Below are 23,900 nucleotides of genomic sequence, written 5' to 3'. Positions count from 1 at the left end.
CAGGTAGCAGGAAATAGGGCCATGATTGAATCCAAGCAGTCCAGCACACTTAACCACCAGACTCTGATCATTTATTGATTATCCAACTAATAATTATCTGTGCAGGGCCTGTATGGGAGGGACTGAGGACCCAGTGGAGATCCAGAGTCCATGTCTTTGCACTGGTGGATCTACAGTGCAGAGGACCATGCAGTCTGCTGGATTTCATCTTTAGAAGGTGCTTGTTAGGATTTTAACCCCAAATCTCAAAGCTGGAAAAAACTGAAGAACCCGAGTCGAAATGACCCTCTATCTCATCTTCATGCCATTTAATGGGGATTCTCTCTGCATCACCCCCTCCTCTTCCCTGGGGCCTTACAGCCTCTGTGTCAACACCTCTGTCTCTGGGGACAGCTCAGCTTACGACTCCTTCACAGCATTGAGCCCTTGGTCTCCCCATCCTGAGGCCAGGGGGAACTGCAGTAACCCCCTTCCTTGTGGTATCCCCCTGTCACATACTGGAAAGCGTTACCACATCGTTCTCTGGATAAGAATCAGATAAGAACAATGTTTTAAATGCCCCATCCTGCTCCTGGAACGAGTGAGTTTCTTTAAAGAAAGGCAAAGTTCCCGGCGTTTCCCAGCCTGGCCTCCTCCCCGGGGCTGCCTCTGTTGTTCTGGATGCCATCATGTCCCCACTTCTTTCCTTTGTACCAGGCACTCCCTGAAGATAACATCAGCCAGGCCACCCCTCCGGGCGGGCCGGGTTTTTCTGTGGGTGGGGGAATACCCACTTTGAAAAGTCAACACATGTTTTGTTTGAGCCCTGTGATAATGTTCGCCTGCCCTCCTGGAAAAGGATTGGGGACGCCCTCGGAGAATTATCTAATCAGTTCTAGTTTCCCAGGCCTTTCTTGTTGGATTTTAACTTCATTTTTAAGAGAAAACAGCCAAGCACCACAGGTTACTAAATTTCTTTCTTTTTCTTTTTCCTTTTTATCATAAAGATTAGGCCCAGGCACTAAGATTTGAATTATTCTATCTTTTCTCAAATGGACCATATCAAGGGGCCATGTAACCATAATACCTAGTATTTGCTCAGTACTTTGAGGTTTACCTAGCACTTTTATATTTATACTCTTTTATTTGATTCTCACGTACTTCCAGTGAGATAGGCATCAGAATTCTGTCCATTTTACAGATCAGTAAACTAAGGCTTGGTGAAGTTCAGAAGCTGGCCCAATGTCACACGGCCTTTAAGTGGGTGAGCTGGAGCTTGAACTTCTAGTTGAAACCTACCATGAGGCCATGGCCACTACATGCTTGCCAAATTCCACTTCAGTGAAGCATGATTTCCACTTTTGATGCTTTTGTGGCCCCAGAATGGAACCAAGATGTTTATTCAGCAAGTGTATAAAGCATTTCTGGGCAAGTGTTATTTGGGAGTGAGCCTAGAAAGGACAAGTGGGTAGGCAAACACTGGGGGTCCAACCGAGAGAGGGTACAATTCATCATTTATCCTCATTGTATGCAGGTGGCCCTACTGAAGAGCCAACCACAAGCGGGCCCTGGGCACTTCACTAAGGATCTGCAGAGAGAGGGCTCTGGGGACCGGCACGCAGAAAAGGTGTCTTTCCCCCAAGGGAGAGGTGTGGGCAGGCCTTCGAGCTGGGACTTAGAAGACCAGGATGAAGGTAGAACAGGCATAGAGGAAGGAAACTGAGCTTCTGGACAAGAGCCCCCAAGGTTTCTCATGACAAAGGTACAAGCTTTGGGGGCCAACAGAGGCCAAAAAAGGTGCCCCCCTGAGTCCCGGAGGTAAAACCCTTCACCTCCAGCCTCTTGTTGTGGTTTTTCATTTCCTTGTTTCCTCCCTCTTGGCTATAAACTCCCTTGGGGTAAAGCGTAGTTTCATGAGACCCAGTGTGCCCACCGAGCTGCCCACAGTCGGTGCTTGATCAGTGGTGGCTGGGAGACTGAATGGGAGGGGCATGGCCAGAGCAGAGGCTGGAACCTGAGTCATCAGTGGTACCACCTTGGCCGCTGCCTTCCCCTCTCCAGCCTCAGTCTCCCTCTTAGAGTAAAAGGCTTGGCGTGGGTCATCTCTAAGACTCCTTGGACTGTCTTCCTCTCTCTCCATCCCAGGAGCATTTCTTGGCAGGCAGGCAGGGGAGTAGTTTTGTTCAGCCCCCACTCATTATCTCCTGGCCCTTTTTGCCCCAGAGCTTCAAAGTTTGCAGAACAACAGGGAGTTCTCATAGTTGGCATGCATGACCTGCCCCCCTACTGCACACCCCTTGGGCGTTGCTTAGCCGGTAGGGGGCTGTGCTCTGAAGGAGGGGCTTGAGCTGCGTGAGGCTGGCATCTCCCAGCCCCATTATCACAGCTGGGCCATCTCTCGAAGCCACATTTCAGGATGACAGGTCAGCCTGGACCCGAAAATGTCTTCAGGTCTACCAGACTTAAAAACGCATCCAGGCCTCAGAGGTGTTAGTGAGAGGAGGAAAAAAGGCTCACCCCACAGCCAGAGGACCAGGGGCTGTCTGGGCTCCTCATCAACACCCAGTGTTGTGTTTCTGGCTTTCTGGCACCCAATCCAACACCCACTCTCCTCGCTTTCTCTCTCAGTAATGGCATCCTGATTTCCTTCTGGAAACTTGCAAGCTGTCTGATGAGACCGTCATTCAAGATGCCCCACTCTCCCCAAGACAAGAGATGGCACCTGAGCCCGACAGAGGCCACTACGCAGGTTTTCCTTGGAATCTGAATCATGAGCAGAGGGCCAAAAAGCAGGAAATGGTTGGTGGCCTTGTTCCAGTGGCAGCACCACAGAGAGACCTTCCATCTGCTTCTGCCAAGACTCTCAGAGCAGCCGCGTTCCGATCCTTTGGCCCTGGCTGGTCTACTTATCCCTGATTCTGTCCCTCATTTTCAATTGCCTGTTCTGTTGCCCACATCCCCAAAGCCCTATCTGATTCACCTTTCAGATCCAAAGGCAGAGGCATAGAGACTGCACAGCTGGTCATCTTGGGGTAGCAGAGCGACACCCCTGCCTCTTCCCAAGAATCAGGACCATCAGGGTGGCAAAACCACAGGTGAGACCAGAGCCCCTGTCCCGATGCCACCTCTCAGCTGTATGGCCTCAGGCTTTGGACTTGACTACTCTGAACCTCAGTTTTCTTATCTCTAAAATGGGAACGTTTGCCTACCTGGTGGGACTGGGGTGTGGCTTAATAAAATGCCCAGAGAGGACCTAGCACGGGGCTGGAAATCTACAGGACATTCCAGGAGGGTAGATTAGATTGTCATTCTGATGAGAAAGTCTCATTGCTTCTCATCTGTTAACCCCAGGATGTATTTGAGAAACAGAGTCAGCTTCTTTCTGATTAACATGCACTGAAATCATCACCTTCTCAGTTGCCCAAACCATTGGGTCACCAAGAAAAGCCTTCCCAAGCCCCTTTTGGGAAAGGACTTCTTTTTCTAACTTGAAACAAGGAGTCATTTGCCAAACTGAAATAGCACAGAAACCTTAGAACCCACAGATTTGAGTGAATTCTAATCTTGGCCAAAACTGGCAGGAGTGTGAGGGTGTGGGGGGAGGGGGAGGATGAGTCAGAGATTCCACCCTTCAGAGGGGGCAGCCTAATATGGCATTGGGGAGCCACGAGAGACGACTTAGGTATGCCTGGACTTCCAGACTGGAGCCACGACTCTGGCCAGGACCCAGCCGTACCCCTCCAGCCCCACCTACCCTCACATACACAGGGAGCAGAGCCTTGGGTGGCGAACCAAAGCTGGGAGCCCAGATCAACTTGGGAGGAGCCAGCCAAGAGACCAGGACCTTGACCCCAGAAAGGATGGCACCCACCTTTCTCCCAGCACGCCCTGGGGCTTGGGCCAAAGGTGGACCTGTCTCTTCAGGCAGGACGTGGTCCTCGCTGACTCCAAGGTCTCCTGAGGGCAGCCGACGTTGATCAAGTCTGTGATAGGGCACATAAACATGTGAGTAATAGTGAGGCTTCACTCCACATAACCTCAGAGCAAGTGAAATTTATCTTCATCCCTGGAGAAAAAGACCGGGTAGGGGAGGACCTTCAAAGGCGAGAAGTGATTTCTGTTGCTGATAGTTTTACAGTTTAACGAAAACTCAGAGGTGCCTCTTTTTTTTTTTCCTTAAGAAGAGCTACCTGTACATGTATAACTGAATCACTTTGCTGTATGCCTGAAACTAACACAACATTGTTAATCAACTGTACTCCAGTATAAAATAAAAAGTTTAAAAAAAACAAAAACAAATAGACAAACAAAAAGAGATGCCTTTAAATGGCGTGGGTGGAAGCACAGCCGACTTTTAGACCTGGCTTAGCTCCTCACTAGCTGTGTGACTTTGGGCAAATCGCCTTGCTTTCTTGTGCCTATATATATATTTAATCATCTATAAATTGAGTGAAGTAGAGAAGTGCTTCTCAAACTGGAGTGCTCATCAGAATTACCTGGAGGGCTTGTTTCCTGGGCTTGGGCTCAGAGATTCGGACTCAATAGGTCTGGGGTAGGACCTAAGAATTTGCATTTCTAACAAGCCCCTAGGATTACAGAATTGCTCAGGCATATATTCAGGGGAAAAACAAAGTCTCCTTGCCCTGGATTCCCAGCAAAGGTCCTCTGATTGGACTGGCTGTGGTCTCCTGTCCACTCCTGGATGTGCTGACTGTCCTGGCCTTCTCACGGCTCCATCCCTGGAGCCAGCAGGTGAATCCATTCCCCCAAACCACTCAGATCAGCAGAACAGAGACTGCCGATAATTGGGAAGGGTCAAAAGAGGGGGGCTTCCCTGGTGGTGCAGTGGTTGAGAATCCGCCTGCCAATGCAGGGGACACGGGTTCGAGCCCTGGTCTGGGAAGATCCCCATGCCGCGGAGCAACTGGGCCCGTGAGCCACGACTACTGAGCCTGCGCGTCTGGAGCCTACACTCTGCAACAAGAGAGGCCACGATAGTGAGAGGCCCGCGCACCGCGATGAAGAGTGTCCCCCGCTTGCCGCAACTAGAGAAAGCCCTCGCACAGAAACGAAGACCCAACACAGCCAAATATAAATTAATTAATTAATTAATTTAAAAAAAAAAAAAAAAGAGGGAATCATGCTGGAGAGACAAGCAGCAAACACCTCCCTTGGTGTCAGAGCTGGCACTGGAACCCCAGGGAGGCGCACCCCTCAGCCTCTGTTCTTTCCAGCCCACCTGCCTCCAAAGTGGACTAGATCTGGGAGGAGTCCTAGTTCAGGTCCCCACCTTCCGGGAAGACTGTACCTAAACATCCCAGACAGATGAACCCATCCACATCCTTCCAGGAAGGACGTCATTACCTTGGCTCTCCTGACAGGTGTCCCCCGGGGAAACTTCAGCCACACGCAGGAGTCACGCTGGGTCATTCGTGTATAAACCTGTGTCCTGGACAAACATACAGAAAACTCTCAATCACACTTGGGCTTGCAGACTTGCACAGTGTCTATTTGCTGACCTCAGAGACACTCCCACAGGACGAGGGTGATGATGAAGACGATAATGAAGGGACCAGTGTGTCTCTGCCTTTGTCCCTGAGGTTTGATACTCCCTAGAAGGTATCTGTTCAGATCAGGATTTCAGGTTGTAGATGATTTGTTCCCAAAAGTGAGCCAGCCGTTTATCAGCCTTCCTACCCAAGCCTCCCATGGCTCACCTGTGTCTAGTAGCTGAGGAAGTAAAGAGCACAGAGATGGAGCTTTGGGTCTCCAGTCTGAGATGAAAATCTTAGGACCAGAAATGGATCCTGGGTTTGAGCCCCTACTATGACCTTTACCTCAAATCTATCCAGAGGTTGATCAGGGCACTTGACTTGGGATTCATTTACTGGAAAACAGAATAATGTCAGGACTCAGCCAGCAGACAGGCTCTGTGCTCAGGCAGGCTGAATGCAATCCAGGCTGTGTGACCTTGGGTAACTCACATAACCTCTCCATGCCCCAGTCTTCTCATCAGCAAATGGAATTCTAAGAGTGCTTATACCTCAAAGGTGGTTTTGACAGTTAAAATGTACAAAGCGTTCAAAATGGTCCCTGATGCATGCCAAGCACTTTATAAATATTAGCTATGATTATTCAATTCACCTGGCATTGAAGACACACCTCCTATGGGTCAGACACTGCATTAGGTGACAGAAATTCAGAGATCAATAAAAATCTGGAATAATGTCTTCAAAGTATTCATAGTCTAGGGGAAGATAAGACCCAAAGAAAGAGAAACCACAGTACACGATGACAAACACTATTGCTGAGCTTTGAATAAAATTCTAACTCCACGTGCAAGAGACCAAGAAAGACTTCCAAGGGCTGTGATGTTTGACCTGGGCCTTGAAAGAGTTTGCAAAAGAAAGGCATCTGGGGAAAGCTGTTCTAGATATAGAGAACAGAATGTTGATTGGTGGAGAGGTTGTCCATGGCATGATGGGTTCAGAGTGATGGGAACATAAGGTCCCTCAGCGGGGAGTGGTGAATGACAAGCCTGGAAAGTTGGTCAGTACGTCATGCTGCAGAGCTTGGATTTTATCCTGAGATGGCAGGGGCCAACAAAAGTTTTTTTAAGCAAGAGAATGGAATGGGATGAGACGTGACATTTTTAGGACTAAAACTGGTGGCAGGGTGGAGGGTGGCCTGGCCAGGGAGAGACGGAGACAGCAGGGCTAGTCAGGAGGCAAAGAGGTGGGAGGACAGAGGGAAGGCCATGGTTATGGAGATGGGAATGAGAGGGACAGAGCCAGGACAGGACAACGGACAGGAAGTGGTGGCTACTGGACGTGGGAGAGGACAAGAGGGAGGAGTCAAGGCCACATCCAGAGTCTCCGGTTTGGGAGACTGATGAACGGTCTTGACCAAGTTAGGGAGTGAGGAAGAAGAGCAGACTTGAGAAGCTTGGCATGAATGGAGCAAATAGACACGTATTGGGCCATTTTCTGTAGGCCACCTCTTCATACTACACATGTCAAGTAATTCTTGAAAAATAGAAATGACTAAGTGATACAGAGTAGATTTTCAAAATTTCCCCCCGGAACAATCATCTCCAGACTGGAACTCTATCTCCTGATCGTTAAAGCCAACAAGATCATCAAAAATACCTGCAAAGGGCAGGCAAGGATCAAAACAAGAATAACAAGCAAAGCAGTACTGGGAAGGCAACCTCCTCTTAACTCGTAATTGAATCACGTCCACTGACTCTTGTCAGGTGATATAAATGAACACACTTAAGAGACATCCACGCTAGGGACTCTACCAAGGCCCCATGTCCGTGTGTACCCCAACTGGGAATGATGGACAAAGTCCCCTTTCATGCAATCCTCTCCCAATAGAAAAAGAAAAAAAGAAAATACCAATTTTAACCACAGAAATAAATAGAGAAGATGATGGCTTTAAAATTAAATGTTGGAAAAATGTCATGCAGCAAAATCCCAAACCCCAAATGTGGTCGAGGATGCCGCAAACCACACACATTTGCACTTCAAGAGTGAAAGATGTTTTGAAAGAGTCCTTGAAATAAAGATTCCCAGGTTCCACTGGGGGAGGACCAATTTCGGTCCAAAACACAGCTTTATGGCTGGGTTTTTAAAGCCCAGGAAAGTGTTCCTAATGGAAAGGCTGACTGGCCTGTCCACACACCACACCAGCAAGATCGCGGCTCTTTAAGAAAATGAGATTTTCCTTTGCAACTAGGTCAACGCGGAAAGCAAACAAGAGTTTCTTCTGGAAAGTTCACAGTTTTCAAATGGGACGTTAGGAAAATAACTTCATTATGGCATGGGATGCCTTATGGCTTTCTCTTTTACCTGAAGCCAGGTTAACTGGTTGAGAGAACAAAGTGGCAGAAAAACAGGAAGCACCTGTTGTTCAGAAGTGTTGTCTGACGGGCTGGGAAGACAGACCCTTCCTAGGTAAGCAAGTTCTACTCAGGTGCCACAGGCTCAGGCCCACCCAGCCCAGGCAGGTGCATTGAGAAGTGAGGCTGGCCAGGTAGGGGCTGACAGGTGGAGCTCATGTGCCTGGTCATGAGGGGACAAATGCTAATCTGCTCTGGCCACTGTGGCCATGTGATGCCAGTGTCACCAACATCTGAATTTCCAGGAGGAGCTTGAGAGATGCATGTTTATGTGAAATCTTCTGAATTTTAACACTGAGAACCAAGTCCAAAAAAACTGAAACACAACATAGGCCAAACACAGCCCAGCTTGCTGGCACCATTTGAGATCTCTTCTCTCCCGTGCTAATCAGGATTGAGGCAGAATTTCAACATGTCAAGAGAAGGAAAGAAAAGAGAGGACTCGTTTGTTAGGCACTATCTTGATACTAGAAGCCGGGAGACTTGGGTTCCTGTCCCAGCTCTTTGACTAACTCCTCGGTATGTCGCTGGGCCAGCTGCCAGCTCCCCTTCTCCGGGCCTGTGAAAGGAGGGGCTAGGATGGGTGAATTCCAAGCACCTGGCCACCTACAGCCTGGGATGCTACGCCCTCAGCTGATGGAAACCATTCAATGCGTAAGAGGTGTTTTCTGGGAATCAGAGGTGACCCTGAGTTAATGGTTCAGGAATTCAGGTGGGTGCAGCCCTCTGTACTCCCCTCTTGGTTTTCAGGTGATTTCTCATGAGGAATCTCCCTAACCTCCAGAAGGAAAAAGAGCTGATAAACTGAAGTCTCAGTGAGGCTTCTGTGATATGGTGACCTGTTTTCCCACCCCTGTGTGCTCCACAGGGATTTGCTGAGGCATTGAGACTCTAGGCAATCTCATCACGCCTCAGCCTCACAATAAGCCTGGAAGGTAGGTACCCTTGTCCATTTCTTTGTCGGCATTTTGAAGATGAGGCAGTGGAGGCTCAGAAGTGTTCATCATCTTACCCAAGGTCACACAGCAAGGAGAAGGCCAAGAGAAGGTCAGTAAACTGAGGGTGGTCTCTATCAGGAAAGGCTGGCCCACCCATTTCTAGGCAATAAAATCCCAAATACTGTAAGAAGAGAGAGTGTCTCAATTAAAAATGGGCGATTTTCAGCACCTTTGCACACTCTGCCCCTCCTACAACTTTCCTGGCCACATAGAGACAGCCGTGGGTAGCTCTGCCTTAGGTCTGACTTAACAACTCTACCTGGAACCACATTTCTCTTGTTTTGAAAGATCAACCAAGTAGCCCACCCTCCTTCTAGATAACTCAGTTTAAACAAAAACAAAAACAAAAACAAAAAAACACAGATTCGTTACCTGGAAAGAAAATCGCTTTTCTCCTTTCTCTTTGATGGTATTTTCTTTCAGAACCCCGGATGTGGAAAAGGACAGGATATTGACTGTGTTTATCTGACAAGTGCAGGGGCCAGGACTGCCGGGCCACCCTCATCCTGGGGGTATCCTGACATCAGAGGAGACATAGCAAGTATGCCTTTTTCTACAGAGAAATGACGTTCCCCTGTGCCCTGCGAGAACTGGGTCTCTCTTTCTCTGGAACCATGTGCCTCGAGCAGCCAGAAATAACCACAGAATCCACACTGCCTTGTCCGCAGCAGAGGGTCACCCCCCATGGGACCCAAGACTCATTCCCTCATGCCCGAAGCTCCCCTGTGAACTTGGGGGTCTGGGCAGAGGTATCTTCTTCATGACCGAGACCTTAAGGTTTTTTTATTTACAATCACGCTCGCAGTTACCCTTTAGACCTGTTTCTGTTTTGCCTCTTTCCAGGGCTTTTCCCAAAGTTACTTGAAAACAGCTGTGTTGGGGGGCGGGGCCAGAGGTGATAACCGCCCCTACATTATAGATGAGAAACCTGAGGCTCAAGGGACTAAGTGGCTTGCCCAGGGCCATCTGGCTGGTGAGGGCTGAGCTGGGTTTCAAGCCCAGCTCCTGAACTCCACTGGGCTGGGTGGCCTGCCTCACTCTGCCCCCCTCTCACCCCCACGTGAAGGCCGAGAGGGCTCCCTGGGGTCCATCCAGTGAGGGTGGGCAGGAGATGCCAGCCCTGGCTTTGAAGCCCATGGCTACTCAGAAGCTACCCCACTGGTTTGGAGAGACAGGTGTTGTGTCTACAGCCCCTGGCTGAGGTCTGTGGAGAAACGCAGCCTGTATCCCTGGGGGACAAGGGCTGAGGGCTGGACCTGAGACCAGGAAGAAAAGAAGAGGAGGAAGAGAGGGAAAAGGACAGCTCTGGACTGAATTGTGTCCCTCCCCAACTCACGTGGAAGCCTTTGTTCCCTAATGTGACTGCATTTGGAGATAGGGCCTTTAGGGATGTAATTAAAGATGAGTGATATCATAAGGGTGAGGCCCTAATCCAATAGGATTAGTGGCCTTAAACCAAGAGGAGGAGAGTCCTCTCTCCCTCCCTGTCCTGTCTCTGTCCCCACAGGCGTTGAGGAGAGGCTATGTAAGGACACAGTGGGAAGGTGGCCATCTGCAAGCCAAGGAGAGAGCTCTTCCCAAAACCAAATTGCCTGAAGCCGTGTCCTGGACTTCAAGCCTCCAGAGCTGTGAGAAGTGAATGTCTGTTGTTTAAGCCCCTCAGTCTGTGGTATTTTTTATGGCTGCCCAAGAAGACTAAGACGAGCACAGACTCAAAGAAGAGGGAGAAAGAGCAACCTCGCTGTGGCCAGCCAGCACCCAGGGTGCATCACGTCACCCTCATCCCTCAGTTTCCATGCCTGACACCCTCCCCTAGACCCGAATCTCTTCCATCTCCAGGAGGCCTATTCCACAGAGACCTGGGCTGAGATCTACCCCAGTCAGCCCAGGTAAACATTTTTTCCTTAAAAACTCCCCTTCACATGGACAGATTTTCTCACTGTTGATTCCGTCATCCACCAGAGAATGACCCTCAAGGCTTCCTCTGACCTGGGTCATGTGCGTTCCTCCTCAGCCTGCTCTATCCTCCAAGAAGGTCAAGTATGGGTCACCACCTCACCCAAAGCTCATCCATCGGGGAGGGACTAACTGCTGGGCAGTTGCCGGAAGTATGCATATTGAGGAAAGTCTCCCAAATCTAGAAACAGGCCAGCTCGGGTTTGGATCCCAGTCTCCCACGTGGCAGCCGTGGGACTGTGACTACACTGCCTCATCTCCCTGCACCTGTCTCGGGAGAGCGGTGCGAACATGAAAGGAGATGCTAGGAAGACCCACCGCCGCTGAGTCCCCTTCTCGCCAGGGTCAGGCAGGGAACGGGCTTGCTGCTCTGTCCAGTCAGGACGTCAGAAGGCCCTCGGATAAAATGGGAGCCCCCAGATCCACCAACCTGATTGTAAAATTATTTGAGAGGCCACCAAGTCTCAAATATCCCACCCTCCTCCTCTGTAACAGGTTGAATAGGACCCCCCAACCCCCAAATATGTCCATTTCCTAACCCCTGCAACCTGTGAATGCAAACTTTTTGGGAAACAAGGTCTTTGCAGATATCATTAAATTAAGACTTTCAAGATGTGATCAACCTGGATCATGAAGGTGGTCCCTAGATCCAGGGACAAGTGTCCTTATCTGAGAGGCACAAAGGAGGAGAGATCATAAGGAGAAGAGGAGAAGCCATGTGAAGACAGAGACAGAGATGGCAGTGAGGCAGCCACTAGCCAAGGAATGCCTGGAGCTACCAGAAGCTGGAGGAAGCAAAGACAGATTCTCCCCTGGAGCCTTTAGAAGGAGCACAGCCCTGTTGATATCTTGATTTGGGTCTCGAATGGTGGCAGAATAAATCCTGCTTGTGTTAAGCCACCAAGTTTGTGGTAGTTTCTTACAGCAGCAAGAGGGAACTACAGGACTATTCAACAATGAATAATGGCTAATACACCCTCCATCCCTGGTGCAGTGCTGGGCCCACAGCACATAGTTCGTGACTGGCTGGCTTGGTGGAGAGTGCTAGAATGAACCTCTACATCGTCTCAGAAGTTGTCCCCTGACAAAGCAACTTCACAAACGTCCTTTGGGACAGTCTTAAAAAGCCTTCTCTGCAGGTACCATCCCCCTTTCTCCTCACCCAATGTCAACTCTACCCAAATAGCCTTTCCTCCCCTGGAAACAGGGTGTGGCCACACATTTCTAGAAGGCGCCGTGACCCTTGGTTCTGCCTCATGGGAGCTAAGTGAAACAGTCCACTGGAGCCTCCCTTTGCACAAACTCTGATAGCGTTTCAGCTGTGCAGGACAGACACTGCCCCGCGTTCATCACGTGGAGCGGGGCCCCGCACCAGCTGGAGTCACGCACGACTTCTTAAGGGGCAAGAAAGGATGCTCCGTGTTCCTCGCTGCCTGCGAGGGTTGGGGAGCAGGGGTGGTCAGGAGTGGTTAGAAACTTGGTCTGGGGGACTTCTGGGGAGAAGGCCTAAGAAATGAAACTGCTCAGGCTAATTAGACCTCTCAGAAGAGGTGGGCAGTGGGGGGAGGGTGGTTAGGGACCTTTCAACGCCCCCTGTCCAATCTCCAAGCCCTGAAATGCAGCAACATCAACACCCAAACCATTTGATTTACATAAAAGCAGAATGCTTGCAATGCAAAAGCAGCTCCAGACCAACTCCCTAAATCCTCAAACCACCTTCCACACCAATTTCAGACCCCCCAGCAATTCTGTGAAGAAATTCTGGAACCACCTATGCCCTCCCACCTCTTTGCTTCTTAATAGCCAGTGTGCTCCTCTGTAGATGTGGAACTGATCTGAACTCTCCTAAGGTGTGCTTGGGTCCCATGAGATCTTAAATAACCAGGAGCCCCCATGTCGTGGGGCGACCAGAGGAATTCGGAATATTTTTATTTTTCTGAAAAGCTGTAAAAACCTCATCTACAATGGTGCGTGTGCACACACACAGGCAACCACAAACCCCCGCCTGGCTGCTGCCCAGGGGCCCCTTCTCAGGTTCTCTTTGGGTCTACAGGTGCCATGTAAATCAGGTCAGGCCAACAATGTGTACCTTTCAAGGGATACCACTTACATCCTCGCCTTCTCCCTCGCACCCGCCCTGGTCTAGGCTTTCACCCTGGGGAGCTGCCAAAGGCTCAGCTTCCCCAGAGCAACTACACATGCCCCGGCTGCCTTTCCCAGGGGTCCCCTTCATGTCATATCTCCTGCACTTGACTAAACTCACCTGCTTTCAGGTCAGAAAAATAAGGGCTCAGTGCTTGATTTGCTTTAAACCTCAGAAGACAAGGAAAAAGCTGAAACCAGATCCAAGCATTTTTATTACCAGTCTCCATTACCTGTATACATTTATTGCATATGTAGGTTTGCTTTTCTTTTTTTTTCTGGATCTGTGTACGTGGGAGAGTTGCTTGTTGATTTATGGGATAAGGGGCTCTGTCATTTCAAGCCTTCAGCAATCTGACCTTTAGCGATAACTTTAACTCCAGCTTTAGGGAAGCAAACAGAAGTCACTTCAGTAACGGGTCCAGGTGAACTCAGGCAGCACCAACATGATCTGTCCTCTGATGGCCTTTGTGTTCAGGGAGAAGTTTGGACCAGAATGTGTGCCTACTATCTCATCCATGAAAATCTTAATGCATGCGAGAACACCGGAGTGATGGAAAATAAGGTCCAGCCAACAAGACTGTAAAGAGGGCCACCCTGCCCCCTGAACACAGTGTTCCAGCCCTGCAGAGGAACACGTAGTGTGACGGTCCGAAGGTGCTCTTTCGCTGGGAGAGATCAGATTTACTTCCTGCCAAACAAGCATCATTCAAATCCGAATGTCAACCTCTCTCCTTCCCCGCTTCTGGAAGAACCACGTTATTTATTTAGGCTTTGGTTTGGGGCTCTCTGTGGCAACCTTGTTTGGAAGAGTACGGGGCATGCTGGTACACGGCGCTCCAGGGGAGAAACGGCGCCAGGAAGGCTTGTCTCGACACATCACACTGGCCGCTAACTGTCTCCAAAGGATCTCAAAACATCCCGCTTGGCCAAAGGGTATTTTTCATGACTTTCATCCCCACCCGCCCAGGCCTTTCAAGTGGACCCTGATCCTGAAAGCATCCCCCAATTTCAGAACCTTGTTATTGCTGCTATCCTTGACCACAAGCCACTTGCATGGGCCTGGCATCCACCTGGTACATCATCATCTAAACCAGGGGTCCGCCAACTTTTTTGTAAAGGGTAACAGATAGTAAATATTCTTACTTGTGGCCATTTGGTCTCTGTCGAAACTACTCAACTCTCCGATATAATATGCACTGAAGTGGCCAAATACAATAGATAAATGAATGAGCATGGCTCTGTGCCAATAAAACTTTATTTATAGGTACTGAAATTTGAGGGTTATATAATTTTCACATGTCACAAGATACATCTTTTTTATTTTCTTTCAACCATTTAAAAATGGTTAGCTCGCAAGCAGTACAAAATAGCAGGTGGGCTGCCAGATTTGGCCTGTGGGCCATCGTTTGTCCGCCCCTGTTCTACACAAGAGCGAGACAAGCTCCCCCACTAGCCACACCCCTAGCCCCAGTAATTTCACTGCCAGTTTCTGGTTTAATGTTTTGTCTTTGCCTTTTTCATTCCCGGCTCTGGCTACTACGGGGTGATGGCCAAAATGAACCAGGAACTTCTGTATTTTGGTTAAATCTAAATCCACTTAGAAGCAACCAAAGGGCTAGTCTCATGGGGAATAAAGACCAGGCCAGGAAGGAGTCTAGGTTTCTGATTTCCTCTCCTGCTGTGTTAGTATATGCACAGATACAGTTAGCCTTTTTCCAGAAGAGGCAGCAAGTCAAGTCACAAAACAATGTAAAAAGGCAGCTCCTATTCTGAATAAAGGCTCTGGCCATCTTCTCCCACTTAAACTTCTGCAGTAGGATTAGCAGCAATGAGAGATGCCTGTAGTCGGCCAGAACCCCTGATGAACTTCCCCACAGAACGGAGAGAGCTTATTTCAACATTTCCAACCCCGTGTGGGAACTTACGCTAACTTCACAACTCCCGAAGATTCATTGGGACCGCCCCTGAACAATTTACAATCATAATCCTTGGACAGCACTGCTTCAGGCCTCCTCTATTTTTTCCATGTGATATTTCCTTTTGTCACGGTACCAGTTTTGATTTGCTTATAACGACATCACATGCAGAGCCAGAGAGGAGCTTCCCTTGCAAAAACCCTTCCAAACTTTTACATTTTTGGTCTGGCCTGCTTTTTTTTTTTTTTTAACTGTGGTACGTAAACCCTTCATCAGCTTGGCTGGTACAGTTCTGAAAGCATTGAATCGTCCCTTAAAGCTCATCCAGGGCATTGCCTGGCAGTATTTATAGAGCAAATGCTTGTTTTAAAAGGGGAATATAATTAACATTGTAAATCAACTATACTTCAGTAAAAAAAAATAAAAGGGGAACATAACAGGTTCACTGTTGTAAACATAATTTCATGATTTAAAAAAATTTTGATCATTATTTTAACTGACTTAAAACTTATTTTTTTTTTGTTTGTTTGTTTACAAAAGTGGGGGAGACATGGTCCTATGGAAATTCACAATTAACTAGCAATTTCATGAATAAGTTTCTTCGGTAAAAATGACAATTATAAACACATACATGTACATATATTTTTCTTTATATCTGTCTCTACATCTATGTCTGCCTACATCTAGATTGCTTGATCGATAGGTAAATAAAACAGCAGCTAATATTTGAGTGCTATGTAGCAGGCACTGTGTTTAGTAAAATCTCATTGAATTCAACTCTCACTTGAGAAAGGGATCATTTGTCACGCCACTTACAGACCAAGAAAACATTTCCGCCTTTATTCTTAATTTATAAATCCATAAATCTGTCCCCTTCCAAGTACATTATGCTGAGGATTTTGACTTGTAAGCGATGCAGGCAAGATTCAGTTAAGTGCCGTCAACTAAAGAATTAGAGGGGAAAAGAGACTCAAAAACACACAGCCCAACAGAAGGCAGTGTTCTGAGTCACAGGAAGAGAGATAGATTACTTACCTGCAAATGTATTTTAAGCCTAATTCCGTCACTGAACTATATACCCTAGAATTCAACTTTGCAAATGAAAGAAATCCACTGCCTTTTATTTCAAAGGTCCCGGGAGGATGGCAAGGGCTGCTGGAGTTTCCAGATGATTGGCACTGACTGTCCTCATATCCACTGTCTTCTGTAGCACCTCATGTGACCTCTGAGACAGGCCTTGGAGGCAATTTTGAAGCCCCTGGGACATTGACACAGCGGCCAAGTTTATTGGTGCTGGGGCTGCCACAGTTGGTGTGGCTGCTTCAGTGGCCGGCATTGGAACAGTGTTTGGCAGCTTCATCAAAACCCCCGGAAACCCTGAGGAAAAGAGGACACAGAGGGGCCCCATTCCAGAATGTCACTTAAGACGTGGAAGGCTTCTGTAGTCCTTGCCCAGCCAAGTCATTTCAAGGCTTCCAAGGAATGAAATGTGAGAGAAGATAAACTTCGCTTTCATCTTCAAAAACATCAAAAAATAAATAACATCAAAATGCAGGCTGGATACGGACGACTCCAATGTGCATACATAAGTAATAGTGCATTAATCGGTCCCAGGGGATTGCTCAAGCGCACTAGACTTTATTTGCCATAAAACTGGGGACATGGGGCAGAGAGGCACTCAAGGATTCCAGCCAGAAAGAATCTCTGTCCCTCTGCATCACGTGTTAGTGCTTCCTTCCTTTCTCAGTCAAGAGGAAAGAGATGGAATTGATCAATTCCTCAGGCCCTCCACTCGGTGAAGCCCCACTGAGGCCCCTTAGCTATCTTGGCCAGTTTATAGGTGCAAAAGCCAGCCAATTCACTGAAATATCTTGTTCTAGAAAACCCAGTAGCTATTCTGTATCTTGATCCATGATCTAAGTCTTATTTCCTCAGCTATTGAAATCTTAGGAAGACCTTTTACACCCACCAGGATAGCTATAATAAAAAGTATGAACAATAACAAGTATTGGCAAGAATATAGAGAAAATGGAACTCTCATACACTGCTAATGGGAATGCAAAATAGTGCAACCATTTTGGAAAACAGTCTGGCAGTTCCTCAAAGGTTAAACACAGAGTGACCATATGACCCAGCAATTCCACTGCTAGGTATACAACCAAGAAAAACGAAAACATACGACTACACAAAACTTGTACACAAATGTTAATAGCAGCACTGTTCCTAATAGCCAAAAAGTGGAAACAACCCAAATATCCATCAACTGATGAATGGACAAGCAAAATGTGTACCTAGCCATTCAATGGAATATGATTTGGCAATAAAAAAGGAATGAAGTACTGATACATGCTACAACATGAACAAACCTTGAAAACATTATGGTAAGTGAAAGAAGCTAGACACAAAAGGCCATATATGATTCCATTTATGTGAAATGGCTAGAATAGGCAAATAGCAGATGGATGGTTGCCAGGGCTGGGAGAAGGGGGAAGTGGGGAGTGACTGATCACTGGGACAGGCCTTCTTTTTGGAGTGAGGAAAATGTTCTGGATGGTGGTAATGGTTGCACCATCTTGTGAATATATACTAAAAAATCACAAATATACAAAAACAGGTTCTCAGGAAGAGAAAACTGTTTATTAATGGAGTACCATCTGCCAGAGCTGAGCTAAGCTCCTACGGGCAGCCCTCATGGTAAGACCATGACACTGGTGATAACCAGTTTTACAGCTGAGGAAACGAAGGTCCAGATAGAATCCATGACTTGCCCAACATCACCCAGCTATAAGAAATAAACCAATCCAGTTCCCTCCCAATCCACCATCCATTGTCTTTCTCCTGGAGTGCATAAGGCTGCAGCCTTGTTTACTTAGACCGTTTCCCAGCCATGTGACCCTTAGGAACCTCAAGCAGACCCTCAAATTCCTGATCTGTAATAGTGGAGGTCTCTGTACCTAGCCCTCCTAGAGCCTCAATTACACAGTACAAGCTAGCAGACCAACATCTTGTTTCCAGAATGGGGCCTGGGTCCTCAATCCTTAGCTGTTCCAGTCTGCCAGATGGTTTACTGTAACTGCACGTTTTAGTTTCCTATGCGTGGTATCAAGGAACTTCCCAAAGCATCTGGTGGAGGGAAGCTCCCTGAGGTAACAAGGGATGGAGAAGCTGAGAGTAGAAAAGGGTACCCGGTTCTCAGGGAATCCACCCAACGCCCCTGAAGGCCTGACTTCTCCGCCGTGCTTCTTTCTCCGTCTGCGCATCCTGCCCAAGGTCGCCACCAGCTGGACCTTGAGCAGCCTCTCGAATCACCCCGCTTCCAGGCTGGAGACAGCAGAGTCAGGTACCCCTCCTTCCTCACCAAGATGCCTGCGACTTTTGGTTCTTCATGTCTTGATGAAAACCACACTGTGTTTCAACTCATTCCCATTGTTTCCTTAAGTCTCGGGGTGGGAGGTGGGCTCAGCTAAGCGGGGCAGGGGGAAGCCTTATGCTCCAGGATTCTTACCAAGCCTTGCCCGTGTCGGTTTATTTGGGGCAGGTATCAAAAAAGAAGTTATCTCCCATCCTTCTCATGGACCACATTACCTTCCTTCCCTTGATGACGTGCCACGCAGCTTGTGGGTTAGTTCCCCGTCCAGGGATTGAACCCGGGTCAAGGCAGTGAAAGCGCCGAGTCCTAACCACTGGACCACCAGGGAATTCCCGTGTTATCTTCTTTTTTAAATCCCATTCTTTTGGGTGGGATTATAACCCTGTCCTGATAATAAATAGCACAGGAGATAGGCAAATGCAGAACGAGGGCTGAGGCCATGCTTCAGTTGGCTGGTGAGACCCTCACTCTACCACTAATGGCCTCAAACAGAACAAAGATGCCAAGGATGGCAACTTTTTTTTTTTTCTCCCCAGGAGAAATAGTTGTTTTATTCTGAACTGAAAAGTTGAGTTCTGGCCAAGGACGGTACTTTGTAACCACCAACAGCCCCAGAAGCTTCTGAGAGCGTGGCTGAAGTGCAGAAGCCGGATTGTTTTTGTCTCCTTTTCCTGGTGTTGAGGCTGGCAAGCGAATATAATGAAGCCGTAAGAGTCACAGGTTCACGTTTGTCAAGAGGCCAAAAAAGCCCTTTCCCTCTTCAGATTCTGGGTGGCATGGAAATAAGTAAAATTATTTTGAAAGTTTGTTCAAGTTGTCTTTTTGAAATTTTGAAGCAAATTCTACATCATGAGGAAGGCAGCCTAAAAGATTTCAAGGTGCCCAGTATCCAGACCTTCTGACTACCTCCCCTCTCAATACCTCCCCATCCTTAGAACAGCTGCCCGTTCGCAAAGCTCCCTCCCATGCCATTCACGTGCTCCTCTGGGAGCGGCTGGGGCCCAGAAAGGAACACGGACTCCCCTGGGGTCCCAGGGAGCGACGGAGCCAGGACTTGAACCACCCTCTTCTGATTTTCCATTGGACCCACCTGTTGCAGGTCCTGCTGGTCCCGGACAACCCCTCTGACAAGTCACCGTTTGTAGCAAAGAACAGACCTCCCCAGCTCTGCTTTCCTTCCGCACAATCACACCACACAGCACTGAGTCGGCACCTCCGAACACGGGAAACCATTTGGTAAGACACGAGTATTAAAAAAATAAGCTGCGTGACATTTATTTTGTCTTGTTAACATTAATATCTGTAGAAACATTTTTATTGTCAGTATAAAAATTAACAGGCTTTATTAAATACTTTCTCCAATTTCGTAGCACGTTAAAAATCAGTGTCATCTCCATTCATGCTGCATGGCTACAGCAGAGTGAGTAGGTGTTTCGAAAGCAAAACACAGCACTTTCATACAGAATGGACAGCGTGGCAGTATTCTGACGCTGGCATTTCGTGGGATTCTTTTGGTGAGGTCCTGCTAGGCGGAAGCAATCCCTTAAAAAGATGGAAGGATCCCCCAAACTATCGGCAGAACAACTCGGTGTTTCCATTTTCTTCGACGGGACATGAAGATTCTAAAAGGCTTCTCTGTCGCCAGTGAATCTGGAAGCCATTATGAAGATTCGCCGAAGAACACAGGCTAATCTGATCAACGTGCAACTGAGGGGCAGAAGGCCAGCTGCCGGAGAGCAGAACACTGATAGCACCTCAACGAAGGGCGCTCCTTGAGGAATGGACTAAGGCATCTTTTTAAGAGAACGGTGGTACCATTTGTCTCGGGGAGCCCAGTTAAACGTTTATGGGCCCAATGACAGAGCTGCACCAAAACAAAACGCCTTCTTATTAACGAGTTCTTTTTAACATGGGCATTTAGGTGGTTTAAGAACAATCATCTTGACAGCAGAGTTGAAACACAAATAAATCACAACTTCATTTTCCCCAAATTAGTCATAGTTTGTAAATATTTCTCTTTTCAAAGGATCTGATAACTAGTTAAGTCCAAGCAAGAGGTTAACTAGTCTGATGCGCTGCCGGCATAGAAATGCCACTTAAATTACAAAAAAAACCCAAAAAAACAAAAAAAAAACTATAAACGATTGTTTTGTATATTACCAATTCATTAATAAATTAATGTTACACCATTTTCCCTGAAAGCAAAAGTATTTTTCCACCTCTGCTCGGTGAAAATTAAGAAATTCTGTGTAAGAACAGCATTTAGCAAATAGCTATTTAAAAAAAAAAAGAGAGAGAGAGAGACCAATTCTCTAGGTGCATTGGGACATCCATTTAAAATCAATACAAAAAATAATTCCTTGTAAATATATAATATATATTTATACATAATTTGAATATATTTACATACATCCAGCACCTATATACTGCAATTGTGCTCTATAAGTATGTGCCGACATATATTTTCTCCATTTATTACAAAATTCACAAGAAATGCAGAATGCATGTTTGCCTTGAGTCTGGCTGGTCCACAGCCAGTACCCACAGCGGGTCATCAGCACGTGATGGCCCATGGCAGTCCACTGCCTCAGAAACATTCTTCTTCTCCTGGTGAAGATTACAAATTCTTTACACGTGTGCTGATTACTTTCCCAACTATTTACTCCTCTGATGCATATACACACACAAGCCAAGACAACAGGCTCCCAGAGGCAGGGCCTCCCTGCTCAGTACAGCTATGTTCCTGGTGCCGCCCTGTTTGCGGACGGGGGACAAGCCCATTCATGTTTTAACACTGCCGTTTCTATGTGGATACTGAGGAAGGCAGGGTTCATAAGGCATGGGGTCCGGAGAGAAAACAGAATCATCTCCCGAAGAGCAAGAACTCCTTGTGTCAGGGTAACTAGGTGAATACTGTTCAAGAGGCTGACTGAGGTCCAAGTATTCCTGAAAGAAGGGAAGAGAGACGTTTTATTTCATCTCGGGTCAGGATAACAAGGTGAATACGGTTCGAGAGGCTGACTGAGGTCCAAGTATTCCTGAAAGAAGCGAAGAGAAGACTTTTATTTCAAACGCAGGCTCTTGAGACGTTGATATGGGAGTTGGGACAACATGGGGGCACCCCCAGCAGGTTGAGACCTGCCCACCCCGGCTTCCACAAAGACCACCTTGAGACCCCAACTTTATCTCCTCTAGGCTGCCCTTCACTTTTCTTCTCAACCCATCTCAAATGAACTATTGGCAAGTAGGGAATGTTAACACCCAGCTGAGCAGTCACCTCGACGGGCACAGACCCAAGGACCTGCTTGTTAGACCACACAGTTCAAATCCGCACCCAGCAAAATGGAAAAAACGTAAGATGTTGTGGACGCCCGGGACCCCTTTCCATAGCTGAGACCATGAATATTTATTTCACGAATTATATTTTACTATTGTAGCTTCCAGGATAATTTAAGGGGAATATGTCTTCATTCAGCGGGTAATTTCACAGATGCAATTCATTACTCTCAGAAGCTCTCTGAGTTGAAAATGTAAACAGGTTCAAAAAAGGCTTGGATATACTCGTGTTTGTTACACCCACAATGGACCGTTGAAGAACAGTTTAGGAAAATGCAGGTTGCGTTTGAAAGTTTTGAAGGTTGGAAAATCAAAAAGGGCTCTTCTGCTCCCTGAAGCATCCATCGGTGCTGCTGTCAGGAAGCCCACCCGATGGCCCCCAGATAACATTGCTTCCGACTTAAGACAGGGTGAGAGCTCACTGCCTGCTCTTGTGTGGTCCGTGAGCTAAGAATGGTTTTTAACATTTTGAAATGGTTGGGAAAAAAATCAAAAGAAGAATAACATCTCATGGTATTAAAACTATGTAAAATAACAAAATTCATATTAAATTTAAATTTTAGGGTCCATCCAGTTTTATCTAAACACAGACATATTCATTTACACATCGTCCGTGGCTGCTTTCCTGCTACAATGGCAGAGTTGAGTTGTTGCTACAGAAACTCACAAAGAGGCCCATAAAGCTGAAAGTTGACTGTCTGGCCCTTGACAGAAAAGGTCTGCAAACCATGAAAAGATTTCTAAACTGGGGAACTTCTGGGTATCACTGCCTCAACTGGGCTAGCATGTTGGGGTGCCTCCGCTTACACCCCCAAAAGCCAAGGAGTATACTATGACACACGGTTTTGCTGAAGGGGGGCAAAAAGTGCAGACCACAGCACAACCAGCCTCAGTGTTATCAGAAAAGAGCCCACAGAATGTTGGCGACCATACATTTTAAAAGACAAAAAAAAACCCAAACCACCCCTGTAATTCATCACCAGGTTTGGCAAGAAAAAGAGTCCCCATCCAAGAATGGGGGATGTGTCAGTTCCAACAACATCAGCAGGAACTGTACAACTGGAAACAAACACGCCCACCACATCAAAAGAGAACTTTTTTGCTTACAATGATAAAAATGAAATTTTGTCCTAAATGGAACCAATTTTCTCCAGCATATGGTAATGATTTTCAGAAGGAAAGAAACTTCGATTTTTATATCCGTTAGACAGTATGGCATTCTGCTTTTTTATTTTAGGATGCTAGATGTAAATTTCAGGGTGAAAATGGGCCCACTTTAAATGTAAATATATAAATAAACAGCATAGAGCACGGACACAGGATCATTAAAATGGAACTTTAGTGCTTTCCCAGTTTCTAACTGAAGCCATAAATGTTCAGATCTGATAGGGAAAAAAAAAAAAAAAAAAAAAACTAGGGATATCAGTGGATTCCAAGTCTAGGGTTAAAGGAACTTATACTAGAAACAACAATTTTGGCAGGAGAAGAAAGTTGGTGTTTTTTTTTTTTTTTCCCCTTGAACTGTTCCTTTCAACTTCTGAAGGTCAGCTGTATTCATTTAAATGCAATCTCTCCCTTTATCAGCTACAGTCAGACGCACAGATAATATTGCTGGCTTAAGGCTTCAAATCACAACATTTGATTATTTTTTTAAAAAATCAGTCTGAAACTGTTAAATGCATTATTTTAAAATAAAGGTATTCTTTTCCTTCTAAAATATTTAGGCAACTTTAACCTTTTTTTGCTGTTATTAAGACAATTGTAGGGTTTTTCTCCCCACCTCCGCCGCTGTTTGGAGGAACACTATTCTACATCCTCATTAAATATCTCTAATTCATTCACTAACAAGTTCTCCCTACTGTGGGGTTTTTCTGGCCTTTATGGGTTTATCATCTTTCCTGCTCAGACCACTTTCTTTCCACAACCAGAGATGACTCTCTCTGCATGGTGAAGTAGCCACTGACGTGGCCGAGTTTGGACAATGAGTGACAAAAGAGGGTTTCTTTTGTTGGTATAGATTACAAATATTTTCTAGAAAATAAATATTTTAACAAAAGGTATGAATTTTCACTTAAAGATCCTGTTAAGTCACTCATTAAAGGAAACTCTGTGTACATTTACGCTGTGACCAGGCACGGTCACATCATTATATAGAAGCTGGAATGTGTTATATAGAAGCTGGAATGGCACAACTTCAATGCATCCCATCAAGCTCATCAGTAACGGACCATCAGCAGCCCTCACAGTAATGACCAGCAGCCCTCACCCTAATGACCAGGGCAAGGAATCCAACCAGC

At 46.8% G+C, this 23,900-nt stretch overlaps 1 protein-coding gene across 15 annotated transcripts in view; it reads right to left on the bottom strand.

The window, feature by feature from the left end:
- Positions 1 to 19,535: 19,535 nt before the first annotated feature.
- FGFR2 (fibroblast growth factor receptor 2) overlaps positions 19,536 to 23,900 on the bottom strand; it is a 102,149-nt gene continuing 97,784 nt past the window's right edge. For 12 of the 15 annotated variants that reach the window (XM_059900562.1, XM_059900563.1, XM_059900568.1 and 9 more), the window contains one exon: positions 19,536 to 21,213. In XM_059900562.1, the coding sequence (XP_059756545.1) occupies positions 21,049 to 21,213 (165 nt within the window). In that variant the 3' untranslated portion in view covers positions 19,536 to 21,048. Of the gene's footprint in view, positions 21,306 to 23,900 lie in introns of all 15 variants that reach the window. The other 3 variants (XM_059900560.1, XM_059900561.1, XM_059900573.1) reach the window with 1 other exon arrangement.

This window comes from Balaenoptera ricei, chromosome 16 (assembly GCF_028023285.1).
Source record: "Balaenoptera ricei isolate mBalRic1 chromosome 16, mBalRic1.hap2, whole genome shotgun sequence".
In the NCBI taxonomy this organism is placed as follows: Eukaryota; Metazoa; Chordata; class Mammalia; order Artiodactyla; family Balaenopteridae; genus Balaenoptera; species Balaenoptera ricei.
The sequence above is the reverse complement of the archived record's forward strand: the minus strand, read 5'-3'. Positions and strand labels throughout refer to the sequence as shown.